The sequence below is a fragment of the Panthera leo genome, chromosome C2, assembly GCF_018350215.1.
Source record: "Panthera leo isolate Ple1 chromosome C2, P.leo_Ple1_pat1.1, whole genome shotgun sequence".
Classification (NCBI taxonomy): domain Eukaryota; kingdom Metazoa; phylum Chordata; class Mammalia; order Carnivora; family Felidae; genus Panthera; species Panthera leo.
In genome coordinates, this window is record NC_056687.1 from 83,411,227 (window position 1) to 83,430,026 (window position 18,800).

The 18,800-nt window shown below is 39.6% G+C and overlaps 1 protein-coding gene across 4 annotated transcripts in view; it reads right to left on the reverse strand.

Annotated features, from left to right (window-relative positions):
* The window catches only part of KLHL24 (kelch like family member 24), a 41,067-nt gene extending 23,043 nt beyond the window's left edge, over positions 1–18,024 (reverse strand). Inside the window, exons 1-4 of one of the 4 annotated variants that reach the window (XM_042954821.1) lie at positions 17,933–18,024; positions 10,639–10,767; positions 8,585–8,647; positions 636–1,616 (exon numbers count right to left, since the gene is read on the reverse strand). In XM_042954821.1, the coding sequence (XP_042810755.1) occupies positions 636–1,555 (920 nt within the window). In that variant the 5' untranslated portion in view covers positions 1,556–1,616; positions 8,585–8,647; positions 10,639–10,767; positions 17,933–18,024. Of the gene's footprint in view, positions 1–635; positions 1,617–8,584; positions 8,648–10,638; positions 11,083–17,932 lie in introns of those variants that run through there. The other 3 variants (XM_042954822.1, XM_042954824.1, XM_042954823.1) reach the window with 3 other exon arrangements.
* Positions 18,025–18,800: the final 776 nt, after the last annotated feature.

Here is an 18,800-nt window from a genome sequence, read left to right on the forward strand (position 1 = left end):
TCTGATGATACAATTTTTATATTCAGAAAAAAATTTAAAAATTGAGATTGACATTAAATATAGTAACCATGGCAATAAGAAGAGATCTGAAACATGGGTTTTACATCTAAGAATCCACTCAATATATAGCAGCTTATTTACTTCACAATTATATTTCAAGTTGTCTGTTTGGAAAAAAGGGAGTCTGTAAATTGGTCGGTTGTTTTTTATATGTAGAGGCAATCCAAGACAGTCTACCAAAGTCTTTAGTCTACTTTATATCCAAAGGCCCTCTGGAAAGAAAAGTGAAATGATCTGGGATCCTATAAATGTTAAGAGAAATAAGTAGAAATATATTGAGATGTGCAGAGTTGTAAAGACCCTTTGCCATACTCTTTCATAGCTCAGAACAATAACAAAAAAATGTTACTGTTGAATCTAGCCTTCACTGGCAGAGACATTTTATTTTATTTTTGGGGGGAGGGGGGCATTTTAATTATTTACATAATCCATAACAAATCTTAAATCATATAAAGCTACATGTAGACAATACATAAAATGACTAACTGAGATTTCACTCAGGAAGTTTAAAAATATTAAACAAATAAAAACTTGTGTTGATTATGTTGTAGTTCATTCACAAACAGTTTTCTCACCTGCGTGGCCTAGTCCTTGGGGACATCATTTCATTCCCAAGTATGTGGTACCGTCTTGCTTCATGCAACAACTGATAACACTCAGGAGAATTCTGGATCAATTGGTCCACCTCAACTGTTTGGACAAAGTAGTTGGGATGCAACAGAGGGAGTCTCACATGTGTCAGGAGCTCATGTAACAGTGGTCTTCTCAGATCAACAGCACGATAGACCCAACGCATGACGGCTTCAAAAACCATCTCCTCTTTACCAATAACAAGTTCATCACTACAAATATAATCAATAAGTTCATCTTTATCAAGCTCAAGAAATTCTTCATGCTGGGACACATCCTCAAAAGTCTGTAATGCAAAATTCTTGCATTTTGTGAAGAGTGTTTTGAGGGAATGCGTATCAGCAAAGCGCTGGATTCCTAAGCAGTTACAAGGATCAAGTTGCTCCTCTAAGAACTTGGCACATGCATCACGGAGAACACTAATCTGAAAGAGGCTTGATGTTTCAAAGAGATATTGTACATTCTCTGTAGTGATCTTTACTTTTCCAGTATAAACATACTGCAAAAAACATTCCATGGCTTCAGCTAAAATACCATTAATCTCAACCAACATTTCTCTGCTTTCTCTGTGGTCGTTACAAAACATAGCTCTGAAATAGCTACTGCAGGCTGAGAGAACAGCTCTATGGCAAGGAAATTCTTTGCCTTCCACACAAATGATAACATCTGTGAATAAGCGGCTGTCTCGGAATTCATTGAATATCTGGAGTATGTTTTCAGCATGGGATGATCCTGAAGAGAAGTCAAAAAACTCACGGCCTGTCAGAGATTTAGGGTCCATTTCAAAAACTTTACGTTTAGTAGCTGGGGAATCACGCACCCCAAGATCCTCTCTGTTTAGTCTTCGTCCCAATATTAGTACCATTGTTACATCAGTTGACTATATAATTGTTGAGAAATGACTGTTAAGTATCTTCTTTATATGGCTACAAGTAAAAAAAATGAAAACATTTCAATATATAAACAGCACTCCACATAGTTTCATTTTGATGTAAACACTACGACAAAATCACATGATATATCTTATACAGGACATAGAGTATGATCTCATTTCAATTAAAATTGCTAAATAAAAATTTGCATTATGGGTACAATTTGCAATAGTATTCCTTAAACCCATCCCCTCTAAAAGTATTATGCAGTTTGTGAATTACTAATAACCTCTGTCTCCCCTATTACACAGATGGGTTCCATCTACTTACTGTAGAGTTAAGAAGGAATGCTGCAAGACAAAGAATTGGACTACATTCAGAATCCTAATATAAATGTTTTATTATCTTAATATATAGTATTGCTAGAGGGGAATTCAGCTGTATCTGCCAATGGCCTTTAAAAAGATGTATACTGGGGCATCTGGCTGGTAAGGTGGTAGAGCATGCAACTCTGGGTCTCAGGGTTGTAAGTTCAAGTACCACATTGGGTGTAGAGATTACTTAAAAGAAAAAAAAAAAGGAAACTGTCTGACCATCAAGTCCCTTTCTAGCAATCTGTTCTAAAGAAATAATCAGGAATATGTGGAAAGATTTATTTACAGGGATGTTCAATGATGTATTAATAGAAAATACTTAAAACAATCTAAATGTCCTACAATAGGAGATTAGTTAAACCACAGTACATCTTAAGGATGGAAGACAGTCTACGCAGCCATTTAAAATTATGTAGACTAGGGATGCCTGGGTGGCTCAGTCAGCTGAGTGTCTGATTCTTGGTTTGGGCTCTGCTCATGACCTCACAGTTTGTGGGTTTGAGCCCTGTGCGGGGCTCTGCACTGACAATACAGAGCCTGCTTGGGATCCTCTCTCTCTGCTCCTCCTCCACTTGCATGTGTTGTCTCTCTCTCTCAAAATAAATAAGTAAACCTAAAAAACTTTAAAAAATAAAATTATGTAGACTATTTAACAATACGGGCAAGTATTTATTAGGTAGTATGTGGAAAGCAGATCATAAAATATATGCTAAAAAACAGAAAAAAATTATGAATCAGTGGTCTCAGGGAAAGAAAAAAGGAGACACATATGCCAAAAATGGTAAGCAATTTATTTATCTTCTGTTTTTTTCTATTTCCCCCAATTTCAACTATAAATATGTAGTATTTTGTTTTCAGATTTTTATATTTTATTTTTTATTTTTTTAATGTTTTTATTTATTTTTCAGACAAAGAGAGACAGAGCATGAGCAGGGAGGGGCAGAGAGAGAGGGAGACACAGAATCTGAAGCAGGCTCCAGGCTCTGAGCTGTCAGCACAGAGCCTGACGCAGGGCTCGAACTCACGGACTGTGAGATCATGACCTGAGCTGAAGTCAGATGCTTAACCAACTGAGCCACCCAGGAACCCCTGTTTTCAGATTTTTAAAACACATGTATCTATGCCCTTCTCTCTTTTGCTAGTAAGAAACATCCCTAAACTTCTCTCAGAAATGACTATGAATAGGTAAACTAATGGATGGATTGAGGCAGGGGGCTGTAGCTATCAATTCTTTTAAATTTTGATTTTTAAGGTGGTTCTTCTACTGCTACTTTTTTTCACATCTCCATAAGTTAATATGTGATCCAAAATGTATTTGTAATTGGCCTAAGAGCACTCAGAATAACTCTCAACTATTCCCATGCCCTCATAATCTCATACAGAATTCTTTTTCTTCTTTTTTTTCTTTTTTTTTTTGAGAGAGAGCAGGCTCAAGTGGAGGAGAGGGGCAGAGGGAGGAAGCCGGGGGCGGGGGGGGAAGAGAGAGAGAGAGAGAGAGCGCGAGGGAGAGAGGGAGAGAGAGAGAGAGAGAGAGAGAGAGAGAGAGAGAATCCTAGGCAGGCTACTCACTCAGCATGGAGCCTGACATAGGACTCAATACCTCGACCCTGGGATCATGATCTGAGCCTAAATCAAGATGCAGACGCTCAACTGAATGAGCCACCCAGGCACCCCATCATACAGAATTCCTTCTAATGGTCCCAGCTTATTTCTGAAATATTTCAACAGTCAGACATCCAGACCTAACTATGGCATCATAAAGAAGGCTTAAGAACATCAGAGATAACCCCCAAAATGAAATGCCATCCTACATTCACAAGCCACAAATAAAGTCGAGACTTGAGATTTAACAATCTTAATTTAGGACTGTATTTTATATACCCCATCACGTATTAAATTGTACCCCATTTTTAAAATCATGTGACATAACCAAGAAAATATGAAATATCAAAATCAAGAAGCAACTCACCTATTCCATTCTTTTTCATATTCTTATTCTATTTGCTTTCTTTTCTCCATCACTCTAATGACCCACATATCCTAGTTACAATATTCACTAGATGCTTCCAACTTTCATCAACTCGCTCACTGAGTTTATTTAATTCTGTCAGTTCCATGTCTATTATCATCAACAAATACTGTGTGCCCACCTTTGTCAGGATACTGTGCTACACCTATGGTTTTCAAAGATCTAAAGGTATTACTAGATATTGCTGTTGAAGTTTTTATTTTAAATATAGTTGAGACAACACATATTCACACAAAGATAAATAATAAGGGAGCATAGGCAATATGATGCCACACTGGTACACATAGCACAGTTCCCACTTACAATGGGAATGTTTTTTACCTCTTCATATAAATTAGCATTTAATCTTCCTGAAGTCCAGATGATAGAGTTTTCCCTGGGCAGATGTATGCCAGGCTATTCTGATTGTTAGGAAAAAGTACCTGGTTGTAACAACATTTGAAGGACACCTAAACGTTTGCATGTACAGAATCTTTTCTTTCTTTTTTTTTTTTTTTTAATTTTTTTTTTTTTAACGTTTATTTTTGAGACAGAGATAGACAGAGCATGAACAGGGGAGGGGCAGAGAGAGAGGGAGACACAGAATCTGAAAGGGGCCCCAGGCTCTGAGCTGTCAGCACAGAGCCCGACGCGGGGCTCGAACTCACGGACCGTGAGATCATGACCTGAGCCGAAGTCGGACGCTTAACCAACTGAGCCACCCAGGCGCCCCAAGTACAGAATCTTTTCAAAACACTCCTCTCTTCATCTCCCAATTTTGCAGGGAAAGTCAGAAAAAATTCAAGCAATTTTATCAGTCAAATGGAATAAAGATGTGAGTAACTATTTTCATTTGGGATCAGCAGGTGGGGATTCAGAGGCAGTAAGCTGATAGGGAAATCCATGCTGTGTTCATGTAGATTGTGTGGATTTTAAAAGTCATAAAACAACTGAAGAAGGACCATTTTGGTCCCCTCTAAGAATTCTGGCAAAAACTGAGGAAGTTCTTGGAACTCTATCAGGTTAGGCTGTAGGAACAAGTAAGAGCCGAACCTGTGTAATAATGGTCTATTAACTGGTTTGACAATACCACAGGAGCTATATTTCTTTGTATGCATTAAAAAACAAAACAGAACAACAACACTAATCTTTTTTTTAAACTGCTTGCCATGTGCCTGGCACTTTCTAAATTCTTCATACAGATTTAATGTAATCCTCCTAACAACCCTATGAGGTTGTTATTACAATTAACAAAAAGTTGTTTCATAGCCTTAGGACTTTACATACAGGATTGAGACAGATTTTTCTAAATAGGCAAGAGCTATTTACAAAGTAAGTGAAAGACTGATAGGGATAAACTTTACCCTCACTTCTAAGTTAAAAAACAAACAAACAAACAAAATTTTAAGTATTCAAATATACATGCAATTTATTTTCTGTGTAACAAAGTTTGTAATGTAATGAAACAGTTATAGCCATAGAAACTGATGTAGAAGGCCTACTTTTTAAAAAAAAAAAAATTTTTTTTAACGTTTATTTATTTTTGAGACAGAGAGAGACAGAGCATGAACAGGGAAGGAGCAGAGAGAGAGGGAGACACAGAATCTGAAACAGGTGCCCGACACGGGGCTCGAACTCACGGACCGTAAGATCATGACCTGAGCTGAAGTCGGACGCTTAACCGACCAAGCCACCCAGGCACCCCTAGAAGGCCTACTTAAATAAACAAGTAAAAATAAACCTGAGAGAATGTTTATGACTAACTGGTTTTTGGAGCAATGTCAAATACCAGATATTTAGTCAGTAAAATTAGCTTTTCTTAAATTTGAGAGAATATTAGTTTACCCACATGTTATAGTCCAAGAAAGCTAGCTTTTGAACTGAAATCTCATTATGCTTTGGAGGTTTCAGGTAACAGATTTGCCTAAGAATAAAATCTTCATTTTGTTAATTCTAATACCTAAATGAATAAAATTACATAGGCTTAAAGTATTTTATTATCAGTTTTAAAATGTATAATCAAGAACCAAAAAAACAGGGAGAGGTTTCTTCTATCTCTTTTGAGACTTTCCTGACTAGAGAGTTCACGTTTGCCTCCCTGCAGGTCACACAACTTCTTGGGTTATGGCTGCCCACGCATGTGTGTGCCATCCACGAACCCATGTACATATACATGGGTTAAAGTTGAAAAATTCACTTATAATACATATAGTCACTTCCAAATGGACAGTAGCACATATCTCGAATATGCTTTTAATCTGAAGTTATCTCAGTATTGGTTCAATACACAGAAACCTATCTCCCATAGATGAGAGATCACTACTGTGCCTGAATGCCAACTTTTTGTTGTTGAAATTGAAAAAAGTTCAAAGCATGTAATATCACAAGTGATAACCATTCAATTATGATAAACATAAATACGATATGGAATATAACTTATTTTAATCTTAATGCTTTACCAAGTTAAAGCTTCCCAAATCAAAAATTTGTCTATAAATTTGCTTACTTAGTTTAAATTCTTATTGCATTTCAGATTCAAAAAATTCACAAACTATTGTTTTTGACTGGTGATATAAGGACTGGCATCAGCGACAACAAAAATCTTGGACTTTATGCCTTTTGTGTTCTACATTTTTGTTCTCTCAATCTTTAAATGAATACAAAAACAATGCAACAGAATGCAAACAAAATGCAAAACAAAATAACACACTGTAAGAACTAAGAATTTCCTTCTGGCTAAAAGGGACAAGTAAGAAAAATGAAAAGATACTCTGTTTTCTGTATCTAGTAATCATATTGTATCTGGTATTTGTTAACTGGTATCTGTATCTGATAAATTTAGGGATAGTAGATTGAGTGAGTTAAGTATTAATATAAGGCTGATGTTACAGGAGTTAAGAAGGGTTTGTTTTCTTATGCTATTTTCTGCCTCTTATTCTTATAGCTGGTTCCTTGACTGTTGACTGACAAGAGGTCTTCCACTGCTTTCACCCAAGGTAAAACTGAAAATCCCGTATTAGAACAGCTATAAAATCACCTGCTATTACAAAGTATTCAGCAGCAAAAAGATACTTGTTTACTGCTTTGTATTTAAGAGAGACTATCTCATAGATCTGAGCTGTTTGCTTCCAAGAAGCTTTGGCCTAGCTTTTTGCACATCTTCACTTTCTCTAGACTTTCTGAGAAAGTCTCCCATTAACCAGTCTGCACAACACAAAATATAAATTCTTCCTATTGATGACAGGGTAAATAATTTACACAGGGGTCTTAGAAATATGAGATGCATTTCAAAGTGAATCTTTCGGGCTTCCAGGTATGCTTCAATAGCTTTTGTTTTCCCATTTTACACAAAGTGTTTTATTTTAACTAGCAATGGTTAAAAATGTAAAGTTACGTTTAATCACATCTCAAAGTAGAGTATCTACTATAGGTTCAAGATTTATAATAAGTGATATAATAAATGAATTCATACGCAATCAAGCAAACAAAACATAAATTACAGATTGAATTCTAAAAACTGAGCAAATATCAAAGCATCATCATTCCTTTCAGGAAAGAGCAAGCAACTAAATAAGCATTGCAGGGCACCTGGGCGGCTCAGTCAGTTGAGCGTCTGACTTCTGCTCAGGTCATGATCTCACGGTTAGTGAGTTCGAGCCCCACGTGGGGCTCACTGCTGTTGGGGCGGAGCCTGCTTTGGATCTTCTGCCCCACCCCCACCCCCCTGTCCCTCCCCAGCTCACATGCTTTCTTTCTCAAAAATAAACATTAGAAAAAAAATAAGCATCTCTAGATAAAATAAGAGGGGAAGATGTTTGTTCCAAAGGAATATAATGACAGGAAGTTTTATCTAGATAAAGGTAGTGAATACAAGGGTGAGCAGACTGTCAAGTCAGCAACTGACTGCCAGAGTCACATGATTTGTCTAGAAAAGCTAGATCCCTTTCTTTCTCTCCCTCATTTCTTCAGGATCTTTATTCCTGATGCTACACTTGAGAGACTTTTCTTAACATAAAGATTCTTCTGGTTAAAGGTACTCTAGCATTGGGGCACTTGGGTGGCTTAGTCGGTTAAGAGCCCAACTCTTGGTTTCAGCTCAGGTCCCGATCTCAGGGTTCATAAGTTCAAGTCCCATGTTGGGTTTCATGCTGGTGATGCAGAGCCTGCTTAGGATTCTCTCTCACTTCTTCTCTCCCTGCTCCTCCCCTGCTAACTCTCTCACACTCTCTCAAAATAAATAAACTTAAAAAGAAAAATAACTAAAGGTACTTTAGGGTTTTATTTCCAACTGTAGAACTCATGCATGTTGTAGACCTAGCTCCTGATTGCTAGGTAGATTTAAAATTATGTTTTTGGCCTATGTCACAGAAACATGAGGGGAGATAACTTATTTTAGTATTTGTAAGACTAGAGAAAAATTAGAAGAGGGGCTAAGGATATCAAGGAGGAGCTGAAACAAGTAGATAAATATTTGTTAACAGAAATGACTGTGACACTGTCTTCCTTTGATCTTGAGACTAGATATAATTTGTTCCCCATTACTCTGATTGGCCTAAGTAGTCCCTGGTTAAAGAAAGAAAAATGGTTTAGATTATCTAATAGCAATGTTTAGGAGTTTATAAATACTATAAATATAATACCTTTTGAGCATTTGCTTGATCAAAGCCCCGGTAAAAATACTTGTGTTATTTTAATTTCCACACCTAAAATAAACAGAGAACAGCAATTTATAAATAAGATACTAATCACATCATGCATAGTTGGCATTATTTACAAATATATTGAGGGGTGCCTGGGTGGCTCAGTTGGTTGAACATCCGACTTGGGCTCAGGTCATGATCTCACCGCTTGTGGGTTCGAGCCCTGTGTTGGGCTCTGTGCTGACAGCTCAGAGCCTGGAGCCTGTTTCGGATTCTGTGTCCCGCTCTCTCTCTGCCCCTCCCTCGCTCATGCTCTGTCTCTCTCTCTCTCTCTCAAGAATAAATAAAACATTAAAAAAAATTAAAAAAAAATATATTGAAACAGTTTTAGATTTCAGTTTCTGACTTTCGCACAGTTTAAAAGTTTTGCATAGAAAGTCATTACTGAATAACAATTCCCTAAAACAAATTAATAATTTTGTGCTATTTTACATCTGCATTAGTTTCCTTATTTATCAGCTTCCTTACTTGACAATATTATCTTGGAGTAAAGTTTCTTGAAAGATGAGTAAACAAATATTTGTGTCAACAGCAAGCTAACTGGTGGCACTGAGATGACAAAAATATATATCCTGTGATAATTCTGCAAGGGATATTTGAAGACTGTCTGGTAATTGATGTTTCATCTGAGTTTGGGGCCAGTAAATAATAGAGTTGGTCTATCAGTATTAGAAAAATTGACAGTTTAGGGGTACCTGAATGGCTTAGTCAGTTGAGTATCTGACTTCAGCTCAGGTCATGATTTCAAGGTTCATGAGTTTGAGCCCTGTGTCAGGCTCTGTGCTGACAGCTCGGAGCCTGGAGCCTGCTTCGGATTCTGTGTCTCCCTCGCTCTCTGCCCCTCCCCCGCTTGTGCTCTGTCTCCCTGTCTCTAAGATAAATTAACATTAAAAAAAATTTTTTAAAAACCCAAAAATTGACAGTTTAGTCATTATGTAATATAAAACTATGGCATCAATTTGAGAAAATCAGAAAATTTCTGGTAATTCAGGAAAAAAATTTTAGTTTTTAATCCTTAGTTATCTAGATTATCCATATAGAAACTCAAATAATTATTTTAAAATCTTTTAATACAGAAATACATATTTTTTCTGCTTTGTTAAACCTTATAAACTTAGTACCTGTGGAAACCAACTAATTCAGCACAATTCTTTTTTTTTTTTTTTTTTTTGGTGGAAGTGGGGGAGGAGAGGAATTTTCTCTTAAGAGAAAATACTAGAACCTTGAACTGTGCATGGAATAGCAATATTATTTAAACACAAGTGGTTCTGGTGTCTTGCCCAGGTATCTACAAACAGAACTTGTAAAGTCTTAACAACTTTAGGCAAATAACAAAAGTTGATCATGAAAATGAAGAAATGGACTGTTGATTTATACACACACACACACACACACACACACCTGATTATGTTGTGATTGTGAAGTGAATGTTATTTTGAAGTTTCCTTACTCCCAGAAGTTAGTCTAACTTGTATGTACCCTTGGTAAAAAATATTTCAACTTGGTCAAATTAGGGGATCATTAATCCTAGCTAAGTTAAGTGTTTCTTCCCAATGGACAATAAGATCCTGAGCCAATGTTGGGATTTGGGTCAAATGGAGAAAGGTTTCTGAGCGCTTACTCTCTGTCTGGCACTTGAGTTGCAAATACTGAATTGAGATCCAGTTTAAGACTCTGCAGGGTTGTGGTCCCTGGCTGGCTCAGTCAGTACAGCATGTGACTCTGGATCTCGGGGTTGTGAATTTGAACTCCACATTGGGTGTAGAGATTACTTTAATTAACTAATTAATTAATTAAAACAACAACAAAAAAGAACACTAAGACTAACATTAAAATAGATTCAAATTTTCAGTGTTTCACCAGCAGAAAACACAGGTACAAATTGGAATAGATTTTTCTCATGACTGATCTGGTCTACAATTATTACCTTAAGGAGTAGAATCACAAGGCAATTCACTAGGGCATTTTGAGCAGAGTTTTAAAGTAATACTTACCACCCTAATAAGTAAGGGCAAGGGACAGAGGAGGCCAATGTAAAGTCGAGAGGAGCTACAATATCACAGTTGATCTACAGTGTAGCTATGCTGCAACCAAGCTTAATTTTCCTTTAGAATTCAGGAATCCTATACAAAGAAAGAAATTACTATCAGTCTTAAAGATAGTGTGGATTAATGAGGAGCTTTAAAGACTAATAAATACCAAATAGTAAAGGAAACCAATATTTTCACTAATGTGGTCTCTACAACTAGCAGTACTGACTTGCCACATACTATGCTCTACACTACTCCATTTTCTCAAATTTAACTTTGAGTGAAGAAAAACACAGCAGAGACAACCAGAAGACTAAAAAGAAGAGGTTTATCTTTAAAGATATATAAAGTTACAAAGTAAATCCAAAGAAGGAAAGCTTAGCACAAAAACAAACACTCAGATCAATGGAACAGAATAGAGAACCCAAAAATGGACCCACAAACATATGGCCAACTAATCCTTGGCAAAGCAGGAAAGAATATCCAATGGAATAAAGACAGTCTCTTCAGCAAGTGGTGCTGGGAAAACTGGACAGCCACATGCAGAAGAATGAACCTGGACCACTTTCTTACACCATACACAAAAATAAACTCAAAATGGATGGAAGACCTAAATGTAACACAGGAAGCCATCAAAATCCTCGAGGAGAAAGCAGGCAAAAACCTCTTTAAAATGTTTTTTTTTTTTTCAACGTTTTTTATTTATTTTGGGGACAGAGAGAGACAGAGCATGAACAGGGGAGGGGCAGAGAGAGAGGGAGACACAGAATCAGAAACAGGCTCCAGGCTCCGAGCCATCAGCCCAGAGCCTGACGCGGGGCTCGAACTCACGGACCACGAGATCGTGACCTGGCTGAAGTCAGACGCTTAACCGACTGCGCCACCCAGGCGCCCCGCAAAAACCTCTTTGACCTTGGCCATGGCAACTTCTTACTCAATACAGTTCTGGAGGCAAGGGAAACAAAAGCAAAAATAAAAAGCTTCTGAACAGTGAAGGAAACAATCAGCAAAACTAAAAGGCAACCGATGTAATGGGAGAAGATATTTGCAAACGACATATCAGATATAGGATTAGTATCCAAAATCTATAGAGAACTTATCAAATTCAACACCCAAAAAACAAATAATCCAGTGAAGAAATGGGCAAGACATGAATAGACACTTCTCCAAAGAAGACATCCAGATAGCCAACTGACACCTGAAAAAAATGCTCAACATCACTCATCATCAGGGAAATACAAATCAAAGCCACAATGAACTACCACCTCACACCTGTCAGAATGGCTAACATTAACAACTCAGGCAACCACAGATGTTGGCGAGGATGTGGAGAAAGAGGATCTCTTTTGCACTGCTGGTGGGAATGCAAACTGGTGTAGCCACTCTGGAAAACAGTATGAAAGTTCCTAAAAAATTAAAAATAGAACTATCCTAGGACCCTGCAATTGCACTACTAAGTATTTATCCAAGGGATACAGGTGTGCTGTTTTGAAGGGGCACATGCACCCCAATGTTTATAGCAGAACTATCAACAATAACCAAAGTATGGAAAGAGCCCAAATGTCCATCAGTGGATGGATGGATAAAGATGTGGTATATACATACAATGGAGTATTACTCGGCAATCAAAAAGAATGAAATCTTGCCATATGCAACTACGTGGATTGAACTAGAGGGTATTATGCTAAGCAAGATTAGTCAGAGAAAGACAAATATCATATGACTTCACTTATATGAGGACTTTAAGATACAAAACAGATGAACATAAGGGAAGCAAAACAAAAATAATACAAAAACAGGGAGGGGCACAAAACATAAAAGACTCTTAAATATAGAGAACAAACAGGGTTGTTGGAGGGGGATAGGCTAAATGGATAAGGGGCATTAAGGAATCTACTCCTGAAATTATTGTTGCACTATATACTAACTTGGATGTAAATTTAAAACTAAAAAATTATTAAAAAAAAAAAAAAAAAAAGAAGGAAAGCCAGAAAAGTGCAACATAGTAAATCCATTATTTAAAAATGACTAGAGGGACACCTAGGTGGCTCAGTCAGCTAAGTGTCAGACTCTTGATTTTTGCTCAGGTCATGATCTCCCTGTTTGTGGCTTTGGGTCTGCCTGGGACTCTCTCTATCTCTCTCTCTCTCTGCCCACCCCCCACTCCTGTGTGCTCTCCCTCTCTTTCTCTCCAAATAAATAAACTTAAAAAAAACCAACCGTATACTTTTTATAAATTTCAAATATTTTCACCCTATTTTCTTAAAAGCTTATTTATTTGAACCATTCTATTTAATGACTTGTTAAAAACTATAAATTTACACTCTTGAAATTTTAATTTAAAGCTTTACTCTTGGAGCAGTGAGTGGTTCCTAAACCAAGTTTTACAAATCCAGTATTTAAAGCCCAGTCTTAAAAATATTATTTTTTCTTTTTTTTTCCTCTGAAAGGAGGATAAAGGGTTTATTTTACATAACTGAATGAAAAATAATTCAAGAAATAGTAAATAAACAATATATTATTTTCAACATTTCTAATTTCTTTTTTATTCTTTTAAAGTTTATTTATTTATTTATTTGTTAAAGTGTATTTATTTGAGAGAGACAGGAAGAGAGAAAGAACCCCAAGCAGGCTGTACATCCAGTACAGAGCCCCACACAGGCCTCAAACTCCAAAACTGTGAGATCACGTCCTGAGCCAAAATCAAGCGTCAGACGCTTAATTGACTGAGCCACACATGCGCCCCTTAAAGTTTATTTATTTATTTTGAGAGAGAGAGAGTGCATGCAAGTGGGAGAGGGGCAGAGAGAGAGGGAGAGAGAAAGAGAATCTTAAGCAGGCTCCGTGCCATCAGTTCAGAGCCCGATGCAGGGCTTGAACACAGAAATCATGAGATCATGACATGAGTCAAAATCAAGAGCTGAAGCCTAACCAACTGAGACACCCAGGTACCCCTAGCGTTTCTAATTTCTTAATGGAACCACCAAGAACATATTTACCCACCATAAGACACCAGAAACCAACTAACACTTAAATTTCTTTCTCTAGGTTTATAGCAATTAGGGATTATCCCTTGTTGACTAGAATTCAAATGGTCAATATGTTCTGACTTTGATTAATGAGAGAAAAAAAGTAAGAGGTATCTAATGATTAAAACTTTAGCAGTGCTTAATGTGTCAGACTTGACAATATAGTTCTATAATTAAAAAAGAATACCCTCTTCTCTCAAATCACAGAACAAAAAAATCAGATTTCTCCATTCAGTGTTTTTCTCCCTTGCCTTGAAACTTTTGGTTACTAATATTTCCCAACCCACAAAGGAAAAAAAAAATGCTAATTATCAAACATCACACCTAGGGTGCCTGGGTGGCTCAGGCCTTTAAGTGTCCAACTTTGACTCAGGTCATGATCTCACAGTTCATGAGTTCCAGTTTATATATATATATACGTATGTGTATATATATACATATATAAATATGTATATGTGTATATATGTGTATATATATATACGTATGCATATATATATATATATATGTATGCATACATATACTTATATATGTATATATATACGCATACGTATATATATATATATGTAAAATCACACCTGCTATCAAGCTGCCTTATTGAGCCTACTCATGCTTCTCACTAGACTTAACATGTAAACTTAATGTCATTTGGTTTTATGCTAACATGTTTCTTTTAGGTATTTAATGCATGATTTTATTTTAAAATCAAATTAAATCTGCAAGGACCCTACCTGCTGCTCTGCCACTCAAACAGGTTTGAGATCCAGTATTTCAAGCAACTTCTCTATGTATAAAAGTACTTGTAAGTTAGTGACTTTTATTTACCTTAGTGGTGACACAAATTATTTACAGAATAAGTTTTAGAAACTATTGAGTACAAAGCCTAATCACTTTTAAACATCAAGTTGCTAGACTTTAGGATGTGCCAAATGCTGAAAAATTATAAGCCCTTGGGTGATGAATTTACAGTGACAAACCCATCAATTAAAGTTAGTTCAGCTATTGTGTTTTTTGTTTATTTTTAACTTTATTTACTTTGAGAGAGAGCATGAGAGTAGGGGAGGGGTAGAGAGAGAGAGAGAGAGAGAGAGAGAGAATCCCAAGCAGGTCTCCTGCTGTCAGCACAGAGCTCTATGAGGGGGGGGGGGGGTGTCTAACTCATGAACCATGAGATCATGACCCGAGCTAAAAGCAAGAGTCAGACACTTAACTGACTGAGCCACCCATGAACCCCAGGTATTGTTTTTAACAGGATAAAGAATAAGGGTTTTAAAATGTCAATAGTTGTCAGGTGGCCACATTTTGTTTTAATCACAACACAATCAGAATCATACAAAACGTATTTTTCATATATTTATATGGATACACTTATGAGGCTATTTTATTTACATTTTTCAGTATACAGTCCATACCTAAATATTTATTGAAAAAGGATGTCCCAAATTTCTAGGTAAAAGTATATACAAAAATAACTGCAGTCACTTAATAGTATTTATTTGTCATAGGCTTGACCTTTGGGTTTTAATGAAATGGCAGAAAAACAAGGAAGTTAAAAGAAAGTTTTCTGAAAAAGGATTAAGGTTTTAGCAACTTGAACAGAAGTCAAGAAAGTTTAAATTAAAGCTTATAGCCCTAACTCAGAATATTTCTTTTTTATGTTCAGATATGAGTCACAGGCTTTGTCTAGATATGCAAGCTTTTGAATGCTGATTTAAAGATTGCATTTTGTACTTAGATACGTTAAATGCCCTCAATGCACAAGTGATGAGGAGTGTGGGATTTCAGAAGCTGCCCTTCTGGTATAGTCATCTCCACTTGAATTTTAAAAATATATTAAGAATGCGTAACAGGGGCGCCTGGGTGGCTCAGTCGGTTAAGCGGCTGACTTCGGCTCAGGTCATGATCTCGCGGTCCGTGAGTTCGAGCCCCGCGTCGGGCTCTGTGCTGACAGCTCAGAGCCTGGAGCCTGTTTCGGATTCTGTGTCTCCCTTTCTCTCTGACCCTCCCCCGTTCATGCTCTGTCTCTCTCTGTCTCCAAAATAAATAAACGTTAAAAAAAAATATTAAAAAAAAAAAAGAATGCGTAACAAATGAGAACTGTTCATATTCAATTTCTGCTTCAGCCAGGGAACTCAATTTACCTCCTATAGAAATGCATTATTCTTGGGTGAATTCCTATAAATTTACAGGAAAAGAAAACATGATAAAACTCAAGTACCCTATTCATGAAATTAAGCAAACCACATCTATAATACACTGTGGCTAACGTGATTGTTCTTGGAGATTTTATTATTGTCATCTTAATTTACACTTTTTAATGTTTATTGGGGGGGGGGGGGCAGAGAAAGAGGGAGAGAGAGAGAGGGTCCAAAGCAGGCTCCGTGGTGTCCCTCCCAAGGAGGGCTAGATCTCTCCAACCATGAGATCATGACCTGAGCCAAACTCAAAAGTCAGAGGCTTAATCCACTGAGCCACCCGGGCGCCCCTAAATTTACAATTTTAAAACAACATATTTGTAATTCATTCAAAATTTTTAATTACAATGGAGATAAATATAGGAGTGTGCCACAGTCCTCTAAACAAGGAAAACAATCTAAACCGGGGTATACAAGGCGCTTAACTTTTAGAACGATATCCCTAAGCTATCATTTATTTATTTATTTTAAGTAGAATTCTAATTTTAATCTTAGTCGATACCGGGTAGATTTTAAATCTATTTTACATTCCTAATAGAAATCAAGCTCGGCTGGTGGACCTAAAAAGCCTAAAAAGTAATTTTTAAAAAGCTGCTTGAAAGCAAGTGATTAATCACTAAAATCAACTGTGAACAGTCACTGCCTCAGGGGTGAGTGAGGCATCCTAAAATATGGCGTTATGGTCCTTATTTAGCTACTCATACGTTGTTTACAGAATCAGCAAGCACAAATTCACATAAGGATTTCCTTCCCACCATCTCGGTAATAAGGCGACACTAGTTAAATAGGGCTAATTTTCCGGTCCTCCAAGGGCGCCCGCGCTGCCGTCCTCTGCAGTCCCAGAACTGCCTAAGGCTCTGGCAGAAGCTGCGGCGGTCACCGAGGGACAGTCGTGACAGGGCTGGGTCTCTCGCTCCAGTCCTTCCGCGCGGGAACGCGCGCCGCTAGCTCCAAAAGGGCCGCAGGAGCGCCGAAGCCGAGAGCGCGCGCTCCCGCGCGTCCTCCAGATCACCTTCAAGGGGGCGGGGAAGAGCTGCTTGGGCACAACGACAGGACAACCGCCAATAAACACTCGGAACTCGCCCAGTCGTCCCGCCTGCAGGCAGCCGCCGGCGCCCAATCCCAGCTGTGATAACAGTCAAGAGCCCCAAGTGTCCAGAACTTGGGGGGCGGGGACATTAGGAACCAAATTAAGAAACCGAGTCCTGGACTGGTAGGAAGGTGGGGAGGTTAGGCGGGGACTCCGCGGGCTGAACGCCGGCGCCCCCGCCCGCCCCGACTCCCCGGGGACAGTCGCTCCAGGGCTGGGTTCCCGGCGCTGGCTCAGCCGCCATCCGTGGTAAACAAAGGCTCGCGGGGGGTGGGGGTGGGGGCGGGGGTAACGGTCAGGTGACAGTGCCGAGCACATTTCGTAACCGCTTTAATGGGGCTTCTCTGGCCCGTTGCCCTGGGACCCACCTTGACCCCATCAGTCCTCCCCAACAGGACCAACGGTGGCCCCCACGAAACGAAAAGACTTGACTTGAGACCTTCTCATTCTCAGTGCTTCTTTCGATTGAAAAAGAGCAGCGCCTCGTTCAAAGCCCATCAGCAACATGCGGGGCCCATCTGCCCAGCCCTGTCCGCCAGCTGCTCCTGCCCTCGAGGCGAAGGGGTGACCCGCACCTGCTACCCCCAGCCCGGGCGGCCATGCTCCTCCCAACCCGCCCCCGGCGGGGCGCGCCAGCAGCGCCGCGGTTCCGGGAGGGTAGTGCCAGGAGGCGGAGGTGCCCTCCCTTCAGGGCTGCCGTTACAGTGCCGGGATTGAAGACCAATCCCCCCCCCCCCAGGGTGCCCTGGAGACGCTGCACCCCAGACAGAGGCCCTGCAGTACCAGCCTCAATCTCCCCTCAGGCCCCACGTCTGGCTCCGAGACGCCGGCCAACGCTGGCTTCCTTCTGCAGACACCCCAGTGGTCGCGACCTCGGCCGCCCCTCCGCTCCCGGCTCTGGCCGGTTCGTCGCCTTTCGGCTAGTCCGGAGCTGTCAACCCTGGTACCTCTCGGCGAAGGCTGGAAACGGCCAGCGGCGGCCCCTGCGTTCCCTCAGCGGCCCGCGGCGCAGCGCTCTCCCCAGCGCCGGCGTCCCCCTCCAGCCACCAGTGTCTGCTGTAGCTCACAACAAAGGAAACATGTGACCGTCCGGGCCAAAACACTGAGCGTCACCGACCCCTGGCCAATCCGAGTGGGTGCCCCCCGCCCTGGGGCACCCTGGGATATGTAGTTCCCACTCCTGGGGCGCCTTCCGGGCCACTAGGGTTTCCCGCTATGGGGGGGGGGGGGGGGGGTGTCGGTGCCAAATGTGAGGAGACCCAATTAGCAATCTAAGGGTGCTAATTCGGAAATACTTTGTTTTAGGTAGAAACGGGTTAAGGAAATCCATCCGTGTTAGGAGCCTAGTGAGAAACCCCGAGTCATTTGTTTATTGCCACGTCCCCAGGCAAAAGCGCGTTGCCGACAATTCTCAGAACCTTAGAGCGTGGGCCTAGGCATAGAGATCTTTTTTTTGACCCCTGTATACACAACCTGGAAATTTGAGGACCGGAGGGGTGAAAGGGACTAGCTCTGGTTGCTAGACAGGTCAGGGAAACTGCCTTTCTCTGCAAATCTGTTCATTTCACTCATATCAGTCATATCAAATGCTAGGTTACCTTTTATTTTTTTAATGTTTATTATATTTTTGAGAGAGAGAGACAGAACATGAGCGGGGGAGGGCAGACAGAGAGGAAGACACAGAATCCCAAGTAGGCTCCAGGCTCTGAGCTGTCTAGCAGAACCCCAGGCAGCTCGAACTTGCCTTAAGATCATGACCTGAGTCCAAGTCCGAGGCTTAACTGACTGAGCCACCTAGGCACCCCTACCTTTTAT